The 27,133-nt window shown below is 47.1% G+C and overlaps 1 protein-coding gene across 1 annotated transcript in view; it reads right to left on the bottom strand.

The window, feature by feature from the left end:
* Positions 1-27,133, bottom strand: part of Rab3b (RAB3B, member RAS oncogene family) — a 61,116-nt gene that overhangs the window by 13,630 nt on the left and 20,353 nt on the right. The window contains exon 3 of the mRNA XM_005353561.2: positions 3,064-3,182. Coding sequence (XP_005353618.1) covers positions 3,064-3,182 — 119 coding nt within the window. The remainder of the gene's footprint in view (positions 1-3,063; positions 3,183-27,133) is intronic.

Here is a 27,133-nt window from a genome sequence, read left to right as displayed (position 1 = left end):
CACACACACACACACACACACACACACCCCTACCAGTTGCATGCAATCCTGCCCCAATATACAAGTCCTTAGGAGGTGCTAAATAGTTCTATTTATATAAAGAGACTATAAGGCTTGATTTATTTTGAGACTTTGACTTTGAAATAGAGTCTCACTGTAGTCCAGGCTAGACTGGAACTCAGTATGTAGCACAGGCTGATCCCCAAACTCAGTGATCCTCCTGTTTCAGCCTTCCCAGTGCCAGGATTTCAGATATGAGCCACTACTCCCAGCTCAATGATGAGACGTTTGTTTGTTGAGATAGGGCCTCACTGGGTAGCCTAGTCTGGCCCCAACTCATGGAGCTCCTGCTGCCTTAATCCCTCAAGTGTGGATCTGAGGTGTGAGCTACCATTGTAGCTCTATCGTGAGACCTTTAAAAAACACCTTTCAAATATTTGTACATTTTTCAAAGTGGACAGGTTTAACTTCTATTATTAGAAAAATTTAGAGGAATAAAATAGGGCCCTATACCGTAGACATTGGGGGGAATGGGCCTAATTCTCAATCTAACTCCCCCATTAGGTGAGATGATCCCCTTTAATCCCCTGTGCCTTCACCATGACATCTCTTCTGCTTGACTAAACTCTTTCCAGGGAGTGGGGGCAACGACAGGCCTCGGCATCTCTGGGATGCCAGCCTCCAGAACAGAGGGCAGAGGGGGTGGCAGTGGATGATTGGTGAGTGTCTGGTCTGCGAATGACTAATCCTGGCAGAGCTTGACTCTGGCCCTACCTACGTGGACATTCAGTCTGGCTAGACCCTAGCTCCAACGTGGACCTAGTCCTAATTTTGCTCCTCAAAGCAACCCCACCACTGACTTCATCTAGCAAAAGGCCATTCATTCCCTTAAGAGACAAAATACACTCGGTCAGCATTTGCTGAGGGCTCGCAAAGAGACAGGCCTCGCTGCGTATTGGGGCTCGGGTGACTGAGACCAAGTTGTCTGGAAGCAAACTCAAAGGTCAGTATCTGGGAACGATGGACACTCGATCTCAAGGCAGGCACTGGAAGCCAACCCCTGACTGTTGTCTTCTGCCCTCCCTTTCATCATCCCCTGCTCCTTTCACCTCAGCCTCTCTCAGCTCCCAGATTAGCAGTGAGCTCGGGTTATTCTTAGAAAACCATCGCTAGGTTTAGGTGTTAAAGTCACCGTGTTCCTGAGGCAGTGTGAGCAGAGACTGGTGGAGAGGAGAGAGGGGTCATGGCCGACAGGGAAGGAGCAGGGTGGGTGACTCCTGGAGAGACACAGAGAAGGCAGACAAAGATTGGCAGGGAAGGAGGGGGGGTCATGACTGGAGAGACTAAAGAGAAAAAGGGAATAGTGAGAGGAAAGGAGAGAGGGAGGGAAGCAGAGGAAAGACATTAAGGAAGGTTTAGTGATACCCTATCTCAAAAACCAACAAAAACAATCAAAAGAGGTGAGACCCAGTGGGAAGTGATTAGGCCACGAAGGGATGGGTATAATTCTTGAGGGATCCTGATTAGTTCTTACAAGAACTGCAAAAGAACAAACCTGACCCCTTCTCCAGCTTCCTGAATTCCCCTACAATCTTTCTTACTTATGCTCCCATAAGTTTAATGCTGCCTGCCATGGCCATGACATGGTACAGCCAGGAGGCCCCTGCCAGACCCAGTGCCATGTTGTCTAGACTTTGGGCCTGCAAGCCAGTGAGCTAGCAAATATCTTTGCTATATAAAGCCCCGCCCCACCCCCACTATGTTGCTATAGTAACAGAAACCAGACAAGGAAAACAGTAATGAGCAGAAAGGAGACAAAAGTTAGAGCTGGTCAACTGTTGCTGGCTACACGGCTCACTCGCCTCCGCTGTTGCTAAAGAACAGTGATGACACAGACACGCCACTTTCTCTTGTCCTCCACTGATTAGCCCCTCCTTCTCATTTATGTCTCATGTGTCCCCGCAAGTGGTACCCCAAGAAGAAAGGTGTCAGTGACTCAGAGGTTGTGTCTCTGGAGTGTTGTGATGATTCCCATTGCCGGTAGAATCCTTTTGAACTTGGACTGGATTTACTCTTGGGCCCAAGCCCAGCCCAGTGACAGACGCTATGTGGGCTCATTGGCCGCTGTAGCCAGAGGAGTCATCCTGAAACAAAACTTGGAACTAGTTCATTTCAAACTCCAATATCATTGTCTACAGGGTAAAATTCAAACGTTTTACACAAGCCCTCCCATGGCCTACATTTCTCTTAACTTCTTACCTACTTTCTCATCTTCGCAGATCTGTATTCTTTTTCTAGAAACTCTTAGCCATTTGTCCCTCAGACTAACTCCTGTTTGTTTTCCAGAACTTAGCATACATGTCCTCAACCCCAAGATGGCTTCCCTGACTCCAGTGGCTGGACCAGAGAGCACCCTCTTCTGGGTTCCCACCGCCTGTATGCCTCTCTTTGACACTGGTATTGAAGAAGATGGTCAGTTGTCACCAACTCGACACACACTAGAGCCACCAGGAAAGAGGGAACCTCGGCTGAGGTGCCTCCATCAGAGGCCTGTGAGCAAGTCTGTGGGAGCGCTTTCTTGATTAATGATTGATGTGGGAGGGCCCAGCCCACTGAGGGCAGTGCCACCTCTGAGCAGGTGGTCCTGGGTTGTATGAGCAAGCCACAGGGCTGGGAGCAAGCCAGCGAGCAGCATTCCTCCATAGTACTCTGCTTCGGTTCCTACCTTCAGGCTCCTGCCTCAAGTTCTGCCCTGACTTCCCTCCGTGATAAATATTGTGACCTGGGAGCTGTAAGACAAAATAAACAGCCTCCTCCCCAAGTTACTTTCGGTCAGTATTTAACCACGGCAGCAACTTGCAAAGCAGGACAACACCTGTCACCTGACAGTTCCGTGGCCCACGCCTAGTTTGATGTTTTTTTCCCTCTACTGTGAGACCATCTTAAAATCAGGAGCCATGACGGATTTACCTGGGTTTTCTTGACACATAGCACAGGCTTACCACAGGCTAGGTTTTCATGAACAATTGGATGAAGGAATTAGCGAATGAATTTGGTTTGTACCAGTCCTGGACAGCATTGAAGGATTCCTCGTTGGTGATGTCATACATCAGAATGAAGCCCATGGCCCCACGGTAATAGGCTGTGGTGATGGTCCGGTATCGCTCTTGCCCAGCTGTATCCTGGGTGAGAAAAGGAAGGAATCAGTCTCCTAGGAAGTTGACTGGCGTCCTGAAAGGTCCCCAAGACAATTAACTAACAATCCAAGGCATGTTTAAGAAGCAGTCTTTATGCTTATTGCACTGTGATATAACTGGAGGAACACTAAGAAAATAATTAGCACTCCAATGGAAAAATGGCCAAGATGCATGAATAATTCACAGGAGAAATGTAAATGGATAATCATTATATTTTTAAAAACCCTATATCCTCACTTTAATTGGCATATGGTGACTGTACATAATAATAGGTTTCAATATGGCCTTTTTATATTTTTATGTATTTTTATTATGTATACCCCCATTACCCTTTCCTGCCCCCCCACTCTTGATGATTTCCTTTCCCTTCCCACCTAGTCTCTCTCTCTATCCTCCCTTCCCTTCCTTCCTTTCTTCCCTTCCTCCCTCCCTCCCTCCCTTCCTTCCTTCCTTCCTTCCTTCCTTTACTTTTTATGAGCAAAGAGTTCCATCAGAGTAACTTATAGGGTCCTGGCAAAGGAATTGCTTTTAGAAGTACGGGCTCTTTATCAGTGACTATACCTCTAAAGGAAATGCTTCTCCTTCTACAGCAGCCATCAAGACCCTATTAGGGTACTCAAGGAAGAATGGGGCCTCATAACCCTGTCTCTCAAACACACACATCTATCTCTCACACACACACACACACACACACACACACACACACACACACACACACACACACAGAGATACCATTATCTGTCCACAATTCCTGGTCAGAGGAAGCTCAAGAGCCCCCCCCCCCCTCGACAGGATATTGACAGACCCAACCTTGCATAAGTCTTATACTGTTAATCTCAGCTGATGTGAGAGCTAAAGTACACCAGGGCTGGTGAGATGGCTCAGTGAGTCGGGGTGTCCATCATTGAAGCTGATGACCCAAGTCCAATGTCCTGGACCTGCACGGTAGAAGGAAAGAATGGATGCGAGCAGCTTGTTCCCTGACTTCCGCACATGCGCAATGCCCGAGTGTGAGAGAGAACACTCACGCTTACACATTAGTTCAAAACAAAAGTGAAGCAACAACGTGATATTCCAAAGACAGCATTCTGCCTCCGCCCACTCCTTCCTCAGCACCGAAGTCCCAGTCAGCAGCTCCGTGTTCGCAGCACTCAGCCGGGTATGAGTCTTTACAGGTGCTACTCCTCATTGCAAAGTGAGCCTTCTGACGAAAGCTGACGGCAGGACTACTCTATTGGCATGGACAGAAATATTTGGCAGCAATAGGATGTGCACAACTTGTCCATTTAGGAAAACCAGCAATGGCTTCTCTGCTAGAGCCTATGACCTTACAGGCTACAGGCTTGTGCTCCAGCTGTGTGGTAGGACCCTGCTACCAAAGGCAAATTAGGTGTTGCCCCAGCCCCGGTCTCCATCCAATATATGCCCCTTCCTCTGAAATAAAATAGAACTGTAACACGAAGCAGACTCCCGGAAGGCTAGTTTCTGTTGTACCCTCAAGCCGTACAAAGCCCTGCATGCTGCCTCTGCTCCCTTTCATCCTTGTGGTCTGGTGGCCAGTGGACCTCGAGGAAAAGGGAGGTCCCACAGGAGTAAACACCATCCCTGCTCTCAGGAAGCCTCGGTGGAGCTTCATAGAGAGGCTTACTTATCACTGAACTAGTCATTAGCAATAGGAGACAATATGTCATCAGAAGTGGTCAAAGAAAAGGTGATCTGAATTCAGGTGAGGAAAAGCAGTGCCGGGAAAGTTACAGACCATGTCAGAAAGCAGAGATCATTTTATCTGGGTTGGCTGGGCTCTTCTGTAATTTTAGCTGCTGGAACACAGTTGTTTCCTTCCATCATTGGTGCCTACCCATCAAGGGTTGGCGGGGTGCTCTGCTTTGCATCTTCCTGTGCTCAGGATAAAGACTGACAGAGCCGCTACCCAGGGGAAGACAGCGCAGGAACCACATGTGAGTTCTTTGAGCTTCTCTTTTCCCCATTTCATTAGGTGAAGCACATCAAATATCCAGACACAACTTTTAAAGGGGAAGACAATACAGTCCTATCAGGTACTCAGAAAAACAAAACAATGGATAGCAAACAACATGAGATCCCTGTCGGTGGAGCCTGCCTGCACTGGGTCCAGGAGCCTCACCTAAAGATGTGCATAAGGAGGGCACCAGGGACTTTCCTAGGGAGGTTTTCCCAGTAGAGAGGTTTTATCTATCTATGAATCATCTATCTGTCTGTCTGTCTGTCTGTCTATCTATCTATCTCTATCTATCTATCATCTACTATCATCTATCTATCTATCTATCTATCTATCTATCATCTATCATCTATCTGTCTATCATGTCTGTGTGTGAAGGGGAGGAGCATGTGCATGTGTGGAGGCTGTAGGATACCTTTGTTGCAGTTTTCTCCTTCCGCCTGGGGGTTCTGTGGATAGAACTGAGGTAGTCAGGTTTGCATAACAGAAGCTTTCACCCACTGAGCCATCTCACCAACCCATGGAGAGATTTGTGCCTGTGCGTACTTAGGCATTTAAAGAATGGTGGGAAGTGGGGCATGAGAGGAGGTGGAGGAAGGGGAAGAAGAAGTGGAGGAGGAGAAAGAAGAGGCAGAGGAGGAGGGAGAGGTGGAGAAAGAGAAAGAAGAGAGAGAGGAGGAAGAAGAGGTAAAGGAGGAGGAAGAAAAGGGGCAACAGCTGTTGCCACAAGTCCTGTTTCTCCATGCTCTTAGCCACTCAGCTCTGGCCTAGACTTGTATAACTTGAGTTAATAAAACCAAGCCTGAAGTTTGCATGTGCATCTTCTCAGCAAAGTCTTTGAGAGTCTTACTCTTCTTCCCAGTTGCTCCCAGATTATCCTTCTGACCACACGGAGCACTTCTCCCTAAGACATCTGGCAAGCACACTCTCAAGCTCATGAATGAGTGAGTGAGCGGCAGGATGAACAATGACTGAGAGTGTATACACCTAACGCTGGAAACCTAGGTACAAGTAAGAGGAATAATTGCCGTGCGCCATGTTTACGTGTGTGTTCTCTCTCTCTCTCTCTCCCTCCCTCCCTCCCTCCCTTCCCCTCTACTTCTCCCTCTCTCTCTTTCCTTCCTTTCCCCCTCCCCCCTCTCTGCGTATGCATACCCAGTAAACACTGTTTCAAAATGTGTTTTGCTTCTCCCATGCTCTTGCCTCTGCTTCCTGTTCTTTGAGCCAATGCCACAGGCTCCCAGTAGTCTCAGGTTCAGCCCTGAGTCCTGTCGTATAGGATTAGAATAAAGCCACGCTTCCTGATCCAGGGGTCTAGCCAGCTCTGGGCTCCTGCACTGCCCCTGAACTGTGTCTGTAAAAGTGTTTAGTCTCATGTGTCTGCCCAGGTCTATGGCCTAACTCTTTAATGAAAAAAATCTTGTGATCTGGTTGATGCCCAACTAATTGGAAATCCTATTATGAAGTCATAGATGAGCCTGGACATGGAGTCAGCTTTATCTCTGTATTTCCAGTGCCTCACACAGGGCTACAAACACAGCAGAGTCTCAACTTCTGCCCCTTAAACAAAGGCCGGGGCTAGGGCTGAGGAGGCAACTCAGCAGTTCAGGGTACCTGCTGCTATTGCAAAGGACCCTGGTTCAGTTCCCAGCTTACAGTGGTCCACAACTCTGAAGCCAGGACATCCAGCCCCCTCTCTGGCTTCTGTGGCACACATGTGGCATACATAATACATGCAAAACACTCATGCACATAAAACAAAAATCAATAAATCATTTTTCAAAGCATGGGGGTTTTGATGCTTGTTTTGAGACAGCATCTCATGTAGCCCAAAGCCAAATTTGCAGTGTGTCTGAGGGTTCCTTTGATCCTTCTGCCTCTGCCTCCAAGTGCTGAGGTTCAGGCATGAGCCACCATGCTCAGTTTTATGCAGTTCCTGATATAATCCAGAGCTTTCTGCATGGTAGGCAAACGCTATCAACTGAGCCATATCCCAACCACCGAAAGCGTGGTCTTTGGCGTCAGCTCTCTGCTCTCCAGATCAGCATGTCACCATGAGGCAGTCCCTTAGATGACTTCTAATAACTGCTGTCTCCTGTTATCCACACTTTTTCATGGTTCTCTCCTTGAGCAGACTTTGGGTGAGGCCTTAGCTTCTTCCTTGTAAAACGGGAAAAATAACAATGCCTAATTCATAGGATTTTTAAAAATGAAGATTACACATAAAAGGGCTATGGATGTAGTTTAGTTGATAGAATGTTTGTCGGGCATGTGTGAAGCCTCGAGTTCAACCATCAAGCCACGATAAGGGTATAACCAGCATGGTGGTGCAGATCTGTAATCCCAGCACTTGGGAAGTGAAGGCAGGAGGACCGTCCTCAGTTACAGAATGAGTCCAAGGCACGTCTGGGCTATGTAAGACCCTGTCTCAAAAGAAAAAAGTTCTGGGAATAGGTCCTGGTACATACACCAGCTATTATTTTTGCACTTCCCTGGGTCTGTCCAACTCCAGTGGACATGCTTCATGCCCTATGTCACTTCCCTCTCCATTCAGAATTATCACAGCCAACTCCAAAGTCTCAGCGTGAAAGAGAATGGATGGCAGGCGTTTCATTAGCCGTGTAACTGTGGATGGACCGATTATTTCATTTCTTGGAGACTTTGTTCCTCACATAGGGAATAGGGCTTTGGTAATTTAATAAAATGTCTGGCCCATAATAGGCAACTGAGTAGGTGAGTATTCATCATTATTATTTAACTTTTAAATCATTTCTATAAATAATTAACTTTAATTTCTTCATCTGCTTAGGCAAGAGAGAGAGAGAGAGAGAGACAGCTTAGCAGGTCAAGAGCACTTGTTTCTCCTTCCGAGGACCTAGGGTCAGTACCCAGCACCCACATGGTGGTTCACAGTCACCTACCCAGTTGCAGGGGTTCCAAGGCCCTCTTCTGACCTGCTCAGGCACCAGGCACAGACACGGTACGCATCATATACGAATGTTTTATATATTCATATATACAAGAAAAAATAATAAGCAAATCTAAAAGTTAATCTCCTTATCTACAAAGCAATGGTAACAGCACAAACAAAGGAATTGTGTGAAGATGAGAAACGAGGTCTACTAGAGCCTGGCAGATCACACATGACACGGAGGGTGCTCCCAAAAGCCCATAGCAGCAGCTGCTGGTATTGACAGTGCCATTGTGATTTCACACAAAGAAAAACAGGGTTGGGAACAACTAGCCAGCTCTCACTGCTCAATGCTAAATGGAAAGTGGCCGAGAGAACCACTCTTAAACCCCCATCTTTTATTTTTAAAAATCACATTGACAAACATTGATTTCATTCCCAGTGATGAGAGTCAGAAATAGAACCAAAAAGGAGACAGGAAGGAGCAGAAAGAAAGATGAGTGATTCACTGGCTACTTGAGGAAGGAGACCATGTCATCAAGAACAATCAAATCACTTTAAGGTAATGGACATTCTGTGAGCTCTCCACATCAGCAAAGTGTTATGCCAGAGAGCAGACACCAGAGTGAGCAAGCCACTGCTCTGGCCTCCAGCATCCCTGTCAATGTGCAAGACAGACACACGGACAATGGCAAGGGACACCTACATGTGCCAGGTGCTTTCATAAAGCCCCAATCCGGTGGCCAACACTTCTGTCTTCCTGGGCACAAGGTTAGAAATCACCTACAAAGCTCAAATGAAATCATATGTACAGAGCATAGGTCCTTCGCTAATATTGCTCCAGCACTGTCTCCTTCTCTTGGTGGTCCCTTAAGTTACATCACAGGCCACTTTCATCCGTGCTCCCCATATCCGCCCTGCCACTTGGTGCCACATACGCCCTCCCAGCTTCTCCGCTTAGCTTGGTGACCAGATTGTTGGATCCTAAAGTTAAGAAAGAAACTTCAAGGTTATTTAATCTACATCCTCACTCAAAAGCACTCACTTTACTAGCATGTTTACAATGAGTATTTCCAACATTGGGCCCCACCCCCTGTCAAGGCATTCCGTTGATGGACACTTCTGATCATTAAAACACTTCCTCCATTTGCCGAACTGAAATCTATGAGTATAATTATCTATTGATTTAACTCTGTTCTCTGGAGACACAGAACAAATCCAATGCTCCACTCACGGGGCATTTCTCCAAATGTTTAGATCCTTGTATTTGTTTAATTCTTTGAGTTTATAGGGTTTTACCCCCATTATCTAAGCTAAATCCCTGTGGGAAAAGGGTCAGTATCTCCATTCCCCTAGAGCAGGGGTTCTTGACCTTCATAATGCTAAGGCCCTTCATGTTGTGGTGACCTCCAACCATAAGTTTTTTTGCTATTTCATCACTGTAATTTTGCTACTGTTATGAATCATAATGTAAATATCCATGTTTCTGATTAGGCAAACCTGTGAAAGAATCTCTTGATCCCAAAGGGGTCATGGCACGCAGGTTGAGAACCGCTGCTCTAAAGGGGCAGCTGAAGCCTGAAGCAGCAGAAGACAGGCAGTGGTGAAGACACTGTTTTCGATTATTTTCTTGTTCTAAAATACTCTGACAAAAGCAATTTAAAGAAGAGTTTATTCTAGATCACTGTCCAAGGACTCCATTCACTGTTCTAGATCACTGTCCAGGGGTTCAGCTTGCTGTTCTAGACCACTGTCCAGGGGCTTGGCCCACTGTTCTAGATCACCATCCAGGGGCTCTGGTCACTGTTCTAGAGCACTATCCAGGGGTTTAGCTCACTGTTCTAGATCACCGTCCAGGGGCTCCGTTCGTTGTTCTAGAGCACTGTCCAGGGGTTCATCCATCAGTCTAGGTCACTGTCCAGGAGTTTGACCTACCATTCTAGAACTCTGTCCTTGGGCTCAGTCCACTGTTCCAGACTACTGTCCAGGGGCTCGGCCTGCTGTTCTAGACCACTATCCAGGGGTTCAGTCTGCTGTTCTAGACCACTATCCAGGGGTTCAGTCTGCTGTTCTAGACCACTATCCAGGGGTTCAGTCCACCATGGCAGAAAAGTCAAGGCAGCAGGAGCTAGAAGCCCTAGTCACAACGTATTCTGCTCCTCTCCCCTTCTCCATTTATATAGTCCAGGATCATAGCCAGGGAAAGCTGCCGCCTACAGTGGGCAGGCCTTCCTTCCCACCGTCAGTGAACACAATCAGAGCCCTGTCTCCTAGTTGACTCTAGATTCTGTCCAGTTGACAATGAACACTCTCACGGGGGGCCTAAGTAAAGTTAGGTCTCACGTCTCCAAGACACCAATGCTCTTTTCACACAGCAACACAGATGACTTTCAATCACCTGAAACAGGACCAGAACCGTGAAGGGAACTTGGAATCCACTGAGAGCCGTGTTTCGTTTAATCCTGAAGGAATGGTTACCTCTATCTCAAAGACCTAAAGGGCCAAAGGAGTTGACCTTCTCCTTTTCAATTTCAAATCTTTGCTGGGGGTTGTTTCGGGACAAGATCACTAAGCAGTGTTTGCTTAAGTCTATGGTGTCTGTTTGCCATGAAGATCAGCTTGCACTGGATGTGGGTTCTGAGGCAAGAGAGGTCAGGGAGGCCCATCCAATCAGAGCCTTCCTAGTCCCGTGAGTACTAAAAAGCTCACTCAGCCCAGCCAAGAGGCTGCCCTGACTACCCCAGCCAATCAAACGCTCAAGAACACGCTTTCTTGGAACCATGTGCATCTCTTTTGTAGGGCTCATCCCCGCTATAATTTCATATTTATTTGTGTAATTGTTTGATTAGTGTCTGTCTACCCTGCCAAGCTGCAAGGCCATGAGAACAGGATGTCTGGTTTTGCCTACTGTTGGATCTCCAGTGTCTGGCCCAGCACATGAGGCTGGAGTGTTCCGACAGATCCGTTGGAAGGATGGATTATTTTTTTTTTTTTTGGATGCCCTCAATGTTCTGGATGGAACTCATGAGTGCCAGATGGACTTTTAAAATTCACATCTCACCACCTTTCTCCGTGTCTAAGGCCTTTCCTGGATTCTGAAAGCTCACAGCTTCTCAAAAGATAGACTCTTCATGATCTAGCTCTCATGGCCCTTCTAGTTCCTGCCATCTCATTCCCTGACAGAACAATGAGCTCCAGTTTTGCCTGATTACTGTGTACTCTTCGCACCCCTGGGATTTTGCTGATCTTTGTCTGATCTGTTCCTTTCCTTTCCTCTCCTTTCCTTTTTTTTCCTGTGGGGGGTACTGGCGTTTGAACTCAAGGCCTCACACATGCTAGCCAAGTGCTCTACCACTGAGCTGTATCCCCAGTCCCAAGTCTCTACTCTTCTACATACAGCCTTGTGCAGAAGTGTTCTGTGCTGCTGGACGAGGCAGTTCACGCCTTTAATCCCAGCACTTGAGAGGCCTAGATAGGTGGATCTCTAAATTCAAGGCCACTCTGGTCTACAAAGTCTCAGGGTGGTGAGGTGTGTGTGTGTGTGTGTGTGTGTGTGTGTGTGTATTTTTCTGATTCTTTCACCAAGTTCTACACACATGGGGTGGGGGGACAGGCAGACAGACGACAGAGACAAAGAGATTTTGCTCTCTGCCCAAATATAGTTTGGTACCAACTATATCATTTCATACATTATATTTTTTTGGAGTTACTGGTCTATTTATCTGTCTTCTATTTCAGGCTATGAGCATCTTGAAGTCAAATCAAATATAACTAAACCCTAGGTCCTTAACTCTGGCAAACGGCACACAGTAGGCATTTAATAAGAATGTCAGTGAGGACTTCAAGGGCTGTCTAGGTACTGAATTAAGGAAACTAATTTAGCTAGGCTACGGTGGCACACTCCTTTAATTCTAGCACTTGGAAGGCAGAGGCTGGCAAATCTCTATGAGTTCAAGGCCAGCCTGGTCTACAGAGTGAGTTCCAGGACAGTCAGGACAGTTACACAGAGAAGCCCTGTCTTGAATAAACAAAACAAACAAACAAAACTAATTTAGGACTCATTTGAAAGAGTGTGTGACATCATACACACTCCTCCCCCTTCTGGTCCTTTTCAGAGTTACTGACAGAGACAGGTTAAACTATGGAATGCAGCAGGCTTTCTTGGTCAGCCAGCCCCCAAATCATAACATAGAGACATTATTAATTAGGAATGCTCGACCTTAGGCTTGTTTCTGGCTATTTTTTCAAACTCAAATTAACCCATTTCTATTGATCTATGTGCTGCCCTGGGGTTCATCTGTGTTCTGTCCATCCTGCTTTCCCGCTTCCTCATGTCTGACTGACTGACTGACCCCTCTTTTCTCTCTGCCCCCCAGTCCCTCCTATCCTTCCTCTATCTAACTATTGGCCATTAAGTTTTTTATTAAATCAATCAGGTGCCTTAGGCAGGCAAGATAAAATAGCAACACATCTTTACATACTTAAACAAATGCAGCGTAAACAAATGCAACACATCTTTACATAGTTACACAAATACTCTTTTTCACAAAGATATCAGTTCCTCCTTCCTCCATGTAGGGCCCAAGAACCAAACTCAGGTCTTCGGGCTTGGCAGCAAGTGCTTTTCCACACTGACTCACCTTGCCAGACCTCATTGTCATTCTTTTTGGCTCATTGAACGAATGTGTTTCTTTATTTTAGCAACAGTAGACACAGACTATTAGAAATAGAAGGTTCCTGTGAGAGCATCAATTCCCTATATATTTACTGAGTTTATACTAGTGGATAAAACCTGTGTGGTTCCTATTGGCAGAACCCACACAAGATAGGAGGGGAGCTTGCCACGCCCATGGAAATCCTGTGAAAGGTACACTTGAGGTCAACGCCATCACTTTTTAGATGAAGATTGAAAGTTCAGTGAGATGAGTACCTTGTGTTAACTTTAGCTTTGGTCTCTGACACAAAGTCCTTACAACTCAAAAACGCTGGCGTGTGTGACTGTTGCTTTTCATTAAAGCCCAGACACCAAATTTTACCTGAAGCAGGTGAACTGAACTGAATGCCTCAGGCTTCCCTTCACTGTTAGCAAAGCATCTGGCGTGTCTTAGATGTTCAGTAAATGCATGTAGAATGGACCAATCAGAGCGCATGTCAGGGATTTGTTTCCACTCCCACCTGCACTTCTCATTTAGACTGGAAATGGGGCTGTGCCTTGTTATTTCTATGCCTTCAATGTCAACAGCAACGCTTAGCACCTGGCAGCAAACATCCACAAAGAAATGAACGAGTGAGGGGAAGGTTGTATGATGCCATGGCAATCCAAAGTAGCATCGCCAAAGCCTAGCCCCTTTATCGAACCTTCTTCTGCTTGGTGTCTGTGGCAAGCAGGTTGCTGGTCCTTCCCTTTTTGTTGTTGTTATTTTGGTTTTGTTTTTTGGAGAGAAGGTTTCTCTGTGTAGCTCTGGCTATCCTGGAACTCACTCTGTAGACCAGGCTGGCCTCAAACTCAGAGATCCCCCTGCCTCCCAAGTGCTGGGATTAAAGGTAGGCATTGCCTCCGCTGCCACGGCCGCCCAGTCGGCCCTTCCCTTCTCTCTTCCCCGTGCTGGCTATGTGTCCTATACTGGCTCCTTATCCTCCCCAGGCCCTCACTTTCCAGTTACAGATGGAAGATTTCAACTGTCTGCTGCACATCTCCACTCAGTCTGAACCCTTCCGACGGGTACCCAGTTAGTGGACCACTCCTGGTCATCTGCCTCATTTGTAGCTTCTTCATCAGGAAGGTCCTTACGAGCATCCCCATGTATCGGGACACAGAGCAGGGACTCTAGAGGTGTGTGTTGAATAATCCATCGCTCGCTTGTACTCCCAGCACTTCGCATGGATAAATTTAGCTTCAGCCCTACCAGCCCACTTCCTCTCTACTCCTTTTGCCTCCAAATCAACAGCAGCATCACTCCCAGCATTCTGAGAAGTCTCTCTGAGTTCACACAATTTGCCACCTGCCGTATCCTCTACATGACTCACCCAACTCCCCTTCAAGGCAGGAAGATGCAGGGAGAAAAGTGAGGTGGAAGGGGAACAGGAGGAAAAAGTCAAACCTAGAACAAGAGTATACTTAGTATCTCCTGAGGTCAGGGCAAGTACAAGGAAATGAAAAAGTCAGGTCTGGCGCTGGGAAATTGCTGTGGTAAAAATAGCGCCCTCCGCCGAACCGACATTTGCAGAAAAGAAATGGTTAAGAAAGAGATAGTATCTGTTAGTAATCATACCAGTGTGATTTGAATTGAGGGGTTTTGATTGTTTTAGTCTACTGAATTTACTAAGAATGAGACATTATTAGCTGCCCACAAAGGTAAAGTAAAATACGATTGCATCACCAGGAAGCTGACTAGAGGAAGTGAACGCAGGACAGGTTTTGCTGGCAGGGATGACCACTGCAACACGGTTCACAACAGCTCCGAGTTGCAAAGTAGTGAAAGTGATAGAGAAGGGGCGAACGCTAAGCTCTGAGGGACAAAGGCTGCGCTTCATTCTTTGACGGCTTCTGTGTCCTGGACACGAGGGGAGAGCAACATAAACTGGTGAATGATGGCTTCTGAACGGCCACGGTACATCCTTCACATAAAGCATAATGAAATCACTAAATGAATATTCATTAGGACTTTCTATTAATATTAGCTATGCTTACGTCACGATATCAGACCAGAGAAAAGGTGAGGAATAAAACTGAATACAGAGTATGACCTCAACAATGTTAAAAATTCAGAGGAAGCATACAGAAAAGAATTCAATCAGAATACTAATGATAGGCCAGGGAGATGGCTCAGCAGGAAAGGGAGCTTGGCGCCAGGTCTTACAACCTGGGTTCAGTCCCAGGAACCGCATGGTGGAGGGGTTGAGTCAACTTCATCAGGTTGTCTTCTGGCCCCTACCAGTGTGCCATGGCGTGTGCCTCTTCCACATAAAATAAGTAAGTAAAATGCAATAGAGTCTCAATAATGTTTTCTTTAAAGTTGGCTGGCCATAACTTAAATATGCATGCATAACATGCCTGTGTGTGTGTGTGTGTGTGTGTGTGTGTGTGTGCATGTGTTATACACATCTGTGTGTGTAACTGTGGGCAGAGGCGTGCCACAGCATATGTGTAGTGGCGAGAAGACCATCTTGGATGTTGGTCCTTAGCTTCCACCTTGTTGGAGAAAAGGGTCTCTTTGTTGTTTTTCCACTGCATACTACAGGCTAGCTGGCCCTTGAGTCTCCAGGGATTCTCCTGTCTCGCTCCCCCATCTCCTAGTAAGAGCCCTGCCCCAGGACTACAAACGCTCATACCACATGTCTGGCTTTCCCATGGGTTCTAAAGGATTTGAATTCCAGTCTTCACATTTGGATGACAAGTGCATTTATCCATGCAGCCAAACTCTCTAGTCTTCAAACTATTTTTAATGACCACATGTTACCTTTATAAATTAAAAAAAAAAAAGTCCCTAGCAAGTACTGACAGTTGTTATTATTATTAGTAGACATCCAGAGAGAAGGAACTGGGAGAAAAACATGGAGGGACATTCATGAGCTACTAATTGTTATAGCTGGACGTATAGGTATATACTATCTATTATTATTATAGTCATGTGCCATTTATTCTTCCTACTCGAGTATATGTTTGAATTTTTCCACAATAAACAGCTGAAAAAGAAGCACCACAAAAATAGGTAGGCTTGAAACAGCACATCTGGGGGGAGCACAGGCAGTTCCATTCTCGGAGGGGTTCAAACAGTCTCACAGACTTTCAAATGCTCATTTTCCTACAGTCGAGCATCCCTGAAGCTGGGATGTGTCTTACATTTGCTAGCATCTTATTTTCTCTGGAGCATACGACTTAAAGGTGGGGAGGAAGTAGCAAGAGATGCTGGAGCTAGGGCTCTGAGGTCTTGAACACCAGGCTAAGACACTTGGACAGTGACACCCAACATGGGGCTATCACCTGGAGGTCATTCAGTGACGGTGTGCTAGCTAACAAGGCCGTGTTGGAGTGCTGTTGCTTAAATCAGAGGACATGGACTTGTGGAGGAAGCGTTTGAGCCCTTGCTCCCTCTCCTTGTCAGCCCTGAGTTCTCGTCCTTTCTGCCTCAGAATGGTCATCTTAGCCCCATTTTCCTGAAAGTAATGACCATTCCCCCAGAACCTACGCCAGGGCCATGACTGATACCCTCTGCTGTGATATTTCAAAGCCAAACCCTCAGCTTGAGGTCTGGCCCAAGAGCCCTACCGAACTCCTTTCCAGATGAGAACGGAGGAGTTACATATAAGAGATGCGAAGAGCTCACAGGGACCTCTGGGACTTAACTAGAAAGAAGTCAGGCGTCCAAGATCTCCAGCCTACCCCGAGCTGTGCTTTCCCTCTGGCCTCATTGCTGCTTTCTTTGGGGAGTTGGCCAGAGTCTCCATAGCAGACGAATCCCCTGAGGATCATTTGCATACAGGTGCCAGAGAGGTCTAAAAATAGGATCAACACTCAGCTCCAGGAAGCAAAAGCCTTGAAATGTATTTACAGGGGAAGGGAGACAACCATGGAAGGAGGGAGGGAGGAGCCTGTCAGAGGCAGCCTGAGAAGAGCCGGAAAACCACAGGTGCAGGCTGGATCCAAGAGACCCAAGTATGATTTAATCCCAGTGTTCATCTGCTTGGTACACTTAAGATCAACACCCTTCTCCCTGGACTTTGGATTCTCCATGTTTAAAATAGGGAAGTTAGGCCAGATGGTAAATGTTACTTCTGACTCTAAGGAATTACATGCTGCTATTATGCATCCCAAGTCAGGACAAAGTGATTATTACAATCAAATAATAACTTCCCACATGGATTGAGTTCATCCTATCAGGAACTATGACAAGTGATTTCCAGGCATTATCACTTTAACAATCCTCACGAAGAGACAGAGTTGAGCAGTAAACCAAAGAGGAAAGTCAAGAGACTTGCCAGCGTCTGGCCTTCCCCATGTTAAGCTGCTGCACTCCGGCTGTCTAACTTCAGGGCCCAAGAGCTCGCCACCCCTCCCTAGTCTACTCATCCCAGTTCCTGCCACCATCCATAGCTCATTCTTAAGTCTCTGTCTCCTCTGCCTGGAGCCTGTGAGTCACTCAGAATTCAGCTCACGCACCTCTTCCTCCTGGGTGATTCTGTCTCTCTCCAGTCCCCACAGGCAGACATAACGACTGGCTGCAGCTAGGTACAACAGGGTATATCAGGCACTGTACCGGTTCCCATCACTTCCCCAGAGAAATTCTTTTTCATACTCATCCCACAGAAAACTGACGTTAAATATCTGGCCTCAGGTCACACAGCAGGAAAGACCCTTACCAGAGGATCTGAGCTCACAGCCTTCCTTACCTATCTTTATGAATTGCCAAGGTGTTTGTCTCTGTCACCAGACTGTAAACTCTGTCCGTGAGCTCTTTCTACTACAAACTCTGGTTTTGGTTAGTTGGTTGGTTGACTGTGAATGTTTGAAACAACACCTACCTGGGAGGTCATTTTAAACAGCACACCTAGGGGACAAATGGGGCTAGAATCAAGACCAAACCGAACAGATAACACCCATAACTCTCTCTGCTATATTAAACCTCTTTGGGAAGATGGTCACAAATTTTTATTTTTATTTTTATTTTTTTTAGCTCTGTTCACCTAGGCACCCACTTCTATTTTCATATCAGGTATGGAATCACCTCTTTTGAGACACAGTCTTTCTTTGTAGCCATGGCTGTCAGGCTATGAGTCGCCACTTCCAGCCCAAGAAACCTCCTAAAATTATTCTTTTTTCTTTTTGGTTTTTGGAGACAGGGTTTCTCTGTGCAGCTCTGGAGACTGTCCTGGAACTTGCTCTGTAGACCAAGCTGGCAGTAAGTCACAGAGATGCACCTGCCTCTGCCTCCCAAGTGCTGGGATTAAAGGCATGTGCCACCACTGCCCAGCTCCATTCTTATCTTTTTAGTATTCCTTCTCTTCAGCACGTATTTGTCCCTTAGTTTTGTGTGTGTATGTGTGTGCGCGCGCCCGCGCGCGCGCACGCGTGCATGGATGCAAGTGTTTATGTGTGCGCGCACGCGCACATGTGTGTGAACGTAGGGGTGAGCTGTGAATGTAAACACGGGAGGACAACATCAGATGTCTTCCGGTACCACTTGCCACCTCATATTTTGAGACAGAATCTTTCACTGAACTCAAAGCTCACTGAGTTGGCTACACTTGCGGTCCAATGGGTCTCCAGGAGCCACCTGACTCTGCGCCCTCAATACTGGGGTTATGGACGCATGCAAGCACTTAATGGGAAAGGGTACCACGCTAGGGATTTGAGGATCAAGAGTATTTGAGTTCAAACCCCAGCTCTGCCGCTTCCTAGCATGTGACTTTGGACCAGTTATTTGGCATCCCGGGAACTAGGCTGAACTGAAAAGTAGTGCTATCAATCATGTTCTTTTCTGGGCCCTGCTGGGAGTGGGAAATAGCGCTGTGACAATGCTTTGGCAGCTCTACAGCTCAGTCTAAACATGAGTCATGTTCATTCAGTTTACAGCTTGCCCTCAATCTGCTGCTCTTTCCTCTGGAGCCGTAAACCTCAGATTCCCAGGAGCGGGAGGTGCAGGGAAGTACTCAGAGGAAGGAACAGGAGCGAAGGCATACCGTGCCAGGCTAGCGCCTGCTGAACAAACTACGACTAGACGGAAATTCAAGGGTTAATTATGGCCCCTGCAGGTGGTAAATGTCCAGGGCAGGCTTTGGGCTTAATCCCTTGACACAGCCACACTCTGGTGGGGTGAGCTCTGACCAGTGAGGATCTCTTTCTCTCCTTCCAAAGCAGCACCTCACGGCAGCCCGAGCGGGAGGGATTCTCAGTCACTCGGGTTTCTCTGGTCACTTGTTCTTCTCCCTTTCCTTCCGTCTCTCCTCCCTTCTTCCCTTCCACGGCTAGAAAAAGCAACTGGAAAGTTCAGCTTGGAACCCTATTAAAAACTGTCAGCTTCGGGGCTGCGGAGATGGCTCTGTGGTTAAGAGCACGGGCTGCTCTTCCAGAGAGAATCTGGGTTTGAATCCTAGCACCCACATGCTAGGTTCTGATCCTCTGTAACTCCAGTTTCAGAGGCTCGGATGGCCTCTTCTGGCCCCTGTGGACATCAACTATGCACATGGTATATGGACACACAAAGGCAGAAACACCCATACACATAAAATCCTAACGATAATTGTCAGCATAGCATAGTTCCAGATACTTCGGGGCTTAAAGGGAGAGGATTATTTGAACCCAAGAATTCAAGGGCAACTTGGACAACATATCAAGACTCCATCTTAAAAATAAAAATAAATAAATTAATTAAACAAACAGTTTCTGCCGAGGAGGCTGGAATGAAGGAGGTAGAAGCCTGGTGTCCTCTTCAATTGCTCTCCACCTATTTTATTTTTTTAATTAATTTATTTATTTTTAGATCTCCCACTGAACCTGCTCTCACAGATCCAGCCAGATTGGCTGCTAATGAGCTCTAGGGGTTTGCCTGAGTCTGAATCCTCAACATAGGCGCGTACTGTCACACTTGGCTTTGGCATGGATGTTGGGGATCTGAACTTAGGTCTTCATGCTTGCAAGTGCTTTACCCACTGAGCCATTCTCCCTAGCTCCCAGAACCCTTATTCTTGGCAAGGCCCAGGGCTTGGTGCTGGAGACACAGACATGAGTCAGGCCCTCCCACCACCCTGGGAAATTTCAGTCTGGGTAGAAGACCCTATAGTCTAGATGCTTGCAGTGCAGCTGGCAGGGGTGGGAAATTAAGAAGGCTCCAACCCAGGCTGGCGACCCAAAGGGATGATGCTTGGACTGAATTTTTAAAGTCGAGGGTTTTCTGACAGAGAATGAGAGAAGAGGGGTGCTCAGGAGGGAGGAGGGGACAGCCCAGGCAGAATACGAAGAAAAACAACCAAAGAAGAGGGCGCAATTAAGTATAAGTGGTATTCTGGATGAGATCCTGGGAGGGAAAAAGGACGCTGGGTGAAAATGTAAATCATTCAGGGTCAGTGAGCTGACTCCAGGGGAGGGCGGTACGTGGTAAAAGTGCTAACTGTGCAACCCTGGTGGCCTGATTTGATTCCCAGAACACACGTGGAGAAAACAAACAAACAGATTTGATGGTTTGATGCTGGAATCTGCAGTCCTAAGACTCCCATGGTGAACCTGGAGGCAGAGAAGGAGATTCACTCACACAGTAGCCAGTCCAGGGCCAGAAATAATCAGAGTCAGAGTCACTGCCTCAACACGATGGGAGGGGAGAACTGACTCCTGAAAACTGTCTTCTGGCCATGTGTGCACCCCCACACAGACACAGAGGAATGGGGGGAAAGGGGAGATGGGACAGAAGACAATGATATAAATTATAAACTTAAGAATGTATTGATACAGCACAAATGTGCTGTGCTACCGCAGAACGGGACTAATAGGGGTAGTGAATGGGGAGCGATGAGAAGTCTGTATTCACTTTGAAATTATTTTGTAAATCTAAGACCCTGTTTTGGTTTTGAGGACAGGGTCTCAGGGAGCCCAGGGTGGCCTCTTTGTGTAGCTCAGGATGATCTTGAACTCCTAATCTTTTCTCCTCTCAAGTGCTGGGATTACAGGTGTGCACTATCAGGCATAAATTTAAGACTGTTTTATTTATTTATTTATTTATATTCCCAGTATTGAGTGCTGGGACTGGGGGTGCGGCTGGTAGGCTTCCAGAAGGGTAAGTAACTGGCCGGGCAGAATTTTCTGTGCATTGATGGGCAACCTGGCCTTTCCCACCCACGCACCCACCCCACTGGCATGACAGCGATCAGAGAGCCTTGGAAAGGAGATTCAGAGCGGGAAACTCTGTTTGGGTTACTGCTGCCGTCTAGGGGTGAAATACTCGGAATCAGGCAGCAAAGGGAAAGAGGAGACAGCCAGGCTTATTGCTGGCCTTCAGGAGAGAGCTATGGACGGGGGTGGTGCAGCACACACTGGTAATTCCCAACACTTGGGAGGCTGAGGCAGGAGGATCAGAAATCATGACCATCCTCAGCTATAGAGAGAGTTCAAGGCCAGCCTGGGGTACATGAGGCCCTAGATCAAAGGGGAAGAAGGATTTTGGAACAAAACTGAAGAAGGCTGAAATTTTAATGTAAAATTATCAGTGGGATGAGTAGAACGTATGCCTTAGTTCTGAGCTGGAGCAAAAGTGTGGCTCAAGGGGGAAGGAGAGAAATGCCCTGGACTTGACCGCCTACCCATGGGGCCTGAGCTCAGAGCCTCTGCGTCATTCACAGAGCCGGCCGACTTCACAGAGGAAGGTGAGAGGCACAGGAACAGGGAGGATGAGCCGCTTCCAGTGGTCACCCGGCAACCCAGGTGAAGGGCAACAGTGTAGCGGAGGCACATAGCCGCAGAAGGAAGGCCTTTCAGCTCCCTATACTCCCACCCCTTCCTTTAGCAATACACCAGGCAAGATCCAGGGAAGCTTTAGAATCCCGGCCTTCCACAGCAACTGGCCAGAGCCCTGCTGTGTCCCCATCTTCACTGGAACGGAGGAAAAGCAGTTAGACTCCCATCTAATCTCTCTGCTGATGACTCAACCTTCTCAGACTCATGGCTTTGATCCTAAAAGCGACAGTGGCCATCTCAGACCAGCCACACAACACAGCCTAACAGAACAGTCAGCGCTAGTTTCTGCTCCTTCCCTCACTGTGTAACTTTCCGCTTGATTGCTGAGCATCTGTTCCGAACATGGCGCTAAGGTCTTTCCTTGGAGGGTCTTGTTGGGCCTTCACTGAATACTAAGAAGTTGTCGTTGGTATTTGTCCTGCCTTATGGTCAAAGGAACTAAAAATCGGACACTGCTGGTGCCGGGTGTCCATTCTGCTTAGGCTGTAGCTGAACTAACTGAGCCCCATGTCATCTTGTATCAAACATTCGGCAGCTCCTTAGAGCAGTAATTCTACCATTCCCAATAAATATGTCTGGATATTCTGAGTGTTTTGCTAAAACCCTTAGCTTGTGTGCGTGTGTGTGTGTGTTTGTGTGTGTGTGTGTTTGTGTGTGTGTGTGTGTGTGATGCACCTGAGGCAAGTGTGTATCATGTGTGTTGATTTGAATAAGAATGGTCTCCATAGATTTCACATGCCTGTTTGAATGCTGGTGGGTTGTGACCCCTTTTTGGGGTCAGAGGACCCTTTCACAGAGGACATATATCAGATATTCTACATATCAGATATTTACATTACATTCATAACAATTGCAAAATTACAGTTATGAAGTAGCAAAGAAATAACTTTATGGTCAGGGGTCACAACAACAGGAGGAACTAGCTTTTATTTTGGTTTTTCAAGACAGGGTTTCTCTGTGGCTTTGGAGCCTGTCCTGGAACTAGCTCTCGTAGACCAGGCTGACCTCGAACTCACAGAGATCCCCCTGTCTCTGTCTCCCGAGTGCTGGAATTAAAGGCCTGCACCACCACTGCCCAGCTCGAGGAACTGTCTTAAAAGGTCACAGTATTAGGAAGGTTGCCTTAGAGGCTACTGCATCACTTGCTAACTTAATTAGTTATTTTCCTACACACCAGCGTTGCTCCACCTGTGGGGCTGAACCAACTGTGAAGCTGGAGGAGGTTGGGGAGGCTGAGAAACAGGGGAGCTAAGAAACCAAGAGATGATAAGATGGAACGGATAATGTGTCCTTTCCTGGGAGTATTTTCTTGGAGGTTCCAAATTTTAGCCATGTCTGTGAGTCTCTCAGTCTCCTGTGAGGTCTCCGGGGTACCCTGGGCGGTGAAGAGAGTTGGGTGTGAAGAGTGCAGACATCAGTGGGAGGCAGGGCTAACTGAATCCCAGCTGTGCCATTTATTCATCTCAGGAAGACCTGGTGAAAGCCCTTCTGTTTCCTTAGCCGCCACGTGCTTAATGCAGGGGAAGGGTCCATAGAGGAGAAAGGCAAGAAAAGCACCTGCCAAATGTTTCCCGGCTGCACAATAAACAGAATCCTTTTTTAAATGTTTTTAACCACGTGCATATGTGAATACAGGCATCCCCTGAGAGCTGGAGTTACAGGCTGGTGTGAGCTGCCTGATGTGAGTGCTGGGACCCAAACTCGGGTCCTCTGCAAAGTCGGTGAAATCTTAGACACTGAGCAATCTCTCCACCCCCCAATAAGTATAATTCTTAGTCTTTTCATCATTTCCGGAGTGCTTTGCTAAAACCCTTAATTTTTTTTTCAGTGTATGTAGTGTGTGTGTGTGTGTGTGTGTGTGTGTGTCTGATGAATCCCAGGCAAATGTATGGAGGTCAGAGGACAACTTCTGTGGTGATTTGAACAAGACGCACATGCTGGAGAATGTGTGTCACTCGGAGTGGGCTCTGAAGTTTCAAAAGTCCAAGCCAGACAGACACTGGTTCAAATTTGGACTCTGAAACTTACCATTACCTTTGTGAACTCGTGTTCGCCCCCACGTACTCAGGCAACAACAGCCCCTGCCTCCAGAGACTGTGGATGAACTGATGGAAGCGCTGAGCACAGTGCTGGCGAAGAGCCAACAGTCAGCTCCCAGCAGCCTTGTGGGAGGCTTTATTAACCCATCTTCAGGTGAGGGCATCTTACATAAACAGCATCTGTTGTGTATCGCCACAACAATTATGGATGTGTTACATGGAGAGGGACAGCAGGTGCTTAGAACAAGAAGAGCCCTGCTGCTGCCTCTAGGGCTCTGAGAACACAGATCAAGAGAGAGCAAGACCCTCACCCCAACTCACACACAAGCACGTGTGGTCAGTCCTAGGGCATCTGTCTGTATTATGATTGGCTTCATTTGGCCTCTTGTCTGTCCAGGTCAGTCATGGCAAGCCCAAGCGTGCTAGGCCACCCCTTATCACTGGAATCTGCCACCCAGCTCATAATATTCTCTTAAAATCTTCCGTTCTAGCCGGGCGGTGGTGGCGCATGCCTTTAATCCCAGCACTCGGGAGGCAGAGGCAGGCGGATCTCTGTGAGTTTGAGACCAGCCTGGTCTACAGAGCTAGTTCCAGGACAGGCTCCAAAGCCACAGAGAAACCCTGTCTCGAAAAAAGCAAGTCTGTTCTAGCCTTATCCCTCCCCTCTTTTTGTCAACAACTTCATCTAAGTGTTTCCTTCCCCTGCTGGCCGCAATTGAAACCCAGCTCTAAGGACACGCCTTCCTCCAAAGTCTCCATATTGCTGATTGCTTCCTTTCTCATCACCCTTGCATGGCTAAGTCGAGAGGTGAGATAAATGTTGCTTCTCCCTTCTGCTTGCAGCTTCTCCCTGCTGCTTGAGGCTTCTCCCTGCTGCTTGTGGCTTCTCCCTGCTGCTTGTGGCTTCTCCCTGCTGCTTGCAGCTTTTCACTCCTGCTTGCAGATCATTTTGCTTCTCTCCTTCACAAAGCAAAACAACCCCCCCAGCTTTGCATCTCATATCATGAAGCTATGCCACCCACTGATCCCTCTGTTGGCCAGTGAATAGCAACAGGTTCACCTGCTTACATCCATAATTCTCAGCAGTTGGAATCCACCAAGATGAGCTTTCCAGCATCTTGGACTCATTTTCTGGGACTCCTGCAATGATGCTGTTCTCTAACCCCACCTCAGCCACTTTAGGTCACACCTGCACCTCATCATTAATAGCAGGAATTTTAAAACTCCCATCCTAAAACCACTAGGACCATTGCTGCCCACTTCTCAGGTCCGTTTCAACCCTCTTTATCCCCTACCATCTCTTCACTGTCCCTCAGTCCCGTGTCCTGCCTCCCTCTCTGTCAATCTGGAATCCTGGTGTCAATTATAGCAATGACTTCTCTGACCATATGCCTGCCCCTGGCCCCATGGGCCCTTTGCTGGCCTGCCATACTCAACAAAACCACCTTTCTCAAAACCAGCTCTTTGCCTATTCTGTGCCTGTATCCATGAAACACAAGTGTGCTTCAGACTCATGACTACATGAACGCCAGTGTATTAGTATTCATTTCAAGGGAAATCATGAGGCTAATTGGCAATCAGATCACACTCTCCAGTCTGTTCACTCCCCTACCTTCCTCCATGGTGTCCCCTCTCTCCAAATCTCTTATCTCTCCCTCCTACCCTGACTCAGATGCCCTTGTTTCCTCCTTATTCAAAAGAACATCTACCAGCTCACTCAACCCTAAACTGCTCCTGTGCCCAAGCCTTCCACTTTCTCCCTGCTTGCTGGGGACACAGTGTGTACCCCCAGCAAGCACTGGTCCTCTGTTCCTGAACTCATGCAGCTCCAGGATACTGTTCCAGGAGTTTTCCTTCCATCCTAGGTTTCTGCTTCTTTTCTTTCCACGTATTATCTCCCAGACTTACCAGGTTTTCATCCCAATTACCAAAACTGCTTGTTTCCAGGTTACTAATATCCTCCGTTTTGCTAAGCCCCGTGGTTCTCGTGTAGATAACCTCTTAACTCCACATAGTTGAAATTCCTTCCCCTTTAAAACTGTCCTTTCTTGGCTGCCAGGACACTATATTTTTCTCTTTCTTAATCTCCCTTGCCAATGCTTCACCTTCCCGGAATTATTTATTATTATGTTTTTTTGAGACAAGATCTCATGCAGCTCAGCATCAAGCATACCACATAGCCAAGGATGACCTTGAACGGATCCTCCTGCCCCCACCAGAGCGCTGGGATTATAGGTGAGCACCACGATGAATAACTTCAGATCTTCTCCCTCGCTCCCTTGCTGATCTTCATCTGTTTCCTAGTTTTAAACACTTATTCATTTATGGTGCTGAGGACTGGATTCAGGGCCTCCTGAGTCTTAGTTTCAAATACTGCCTATGTGGGAATGACTTGTTCGTTTATCTCTGCAGCCAGGACTTCTGTCTTAAGCAGCGGCTTATTCCATATAGCTACTTGGTTATCTACAGCTGAATCCAATTTAATAGAACCAGATTGAGCCCTGTCTTGTCTCTCCAAACCCTGATCTTCTTATGGCCTTCCCCGTCTAGTCAGAGGCTATTCCAACCTCCTAGCTCAAGTCACTATTATTCTGGCTTCCATTACTAAAAATCTTACTCAGTTCTCCCTGATTTTTTTTTCTTAGTTCATCCTAATTCACTCTTTCGTTTGTTTGGTTTTGGTTTTTGTTTTTTCGAGACAGGGTTTCTCTGTGTAGCCTTGTCTGTCCTGGGACTCACTCTGTAGACCAGGTTGGCCTCGAACTTAGAGATTCACCTGCCTCTGCCTCCTGAGTGCTGGGATTGAAGGCTTATGCCACCCCCCTTCCCAGCCCAATTCACTCTTAAAACAGACCTCATACTGTCTCAGAGAGATCCTGCTAAACATGAAGGTGGAAGTAGGTCAAGGGTGCTGAATAAGTGATGATGATTACACAGCTTTGTGACTATGTCAATATCACTGAAGCTTCCTCAGGGCAGCAGAGAAGGATCAGTGGTTAAGAGCTCTTGTTGTTCTTGTAGACAACCTGAGTTCATTTCCCAGCTCCTACGTGACAGCTCACAACCACCAGATGGAGCAGCCCACACCTTGAATCCCACCCAGTACATGGGAGGCAGAAGCAGGCAGAACTCTATGCGCTTGAGACCAGCCTCATCTGTGTAGTAAGTTCAAGGCCAGCCAGAGCGATATAGGGAGACCCTGTCTCAAATTTGTTTTAAAATCACTGAACTGTATACTTTAAATTATCATGGTTTTAGAACAGTTAGGCACGTAAGAGGTCATCAAAAGCTTTTGCAGGCCTTCAGTGGTTAAGAGCACTTGCTGCTCTTGCAGACGATCTGAGTTCCCAGCACCCACACACTGGCTCACAACCACCCTAACTGCAGTTCTAGAGGCTCTGATGCCCTCTTCTGACCTCCACGGGCACCAGGCACCCACATGGTACACATACATATATGAAGCCAAAACACTCTCACACAGAAAATAAATAAACCTAAAAAAAAAAAATTAAGCATTAAAAAAAAATCTCTTGCAAATGTCCTTTCCTCTCCCTGTAAATCCTC

The sequence above is a fragment of the Microtus ochrogaster genome, chromosome 10 (genome assembly GCF_000317375.1).
Source record: "Microtus ochrogaster isolate Prairie Vole_2 chromosome 10, MicOch1.0, whole genome shotgun sequence".
Classification (NCBI taxonomy): Eukaryota; Metazoa; Chordata; class Mammalia; order Rodentia; family Cricetidae; genus Microtus; species Microtus ochrogaster.
This window is presented reverse-complemented; position numbering and strand designations above follow the sequence as displayed.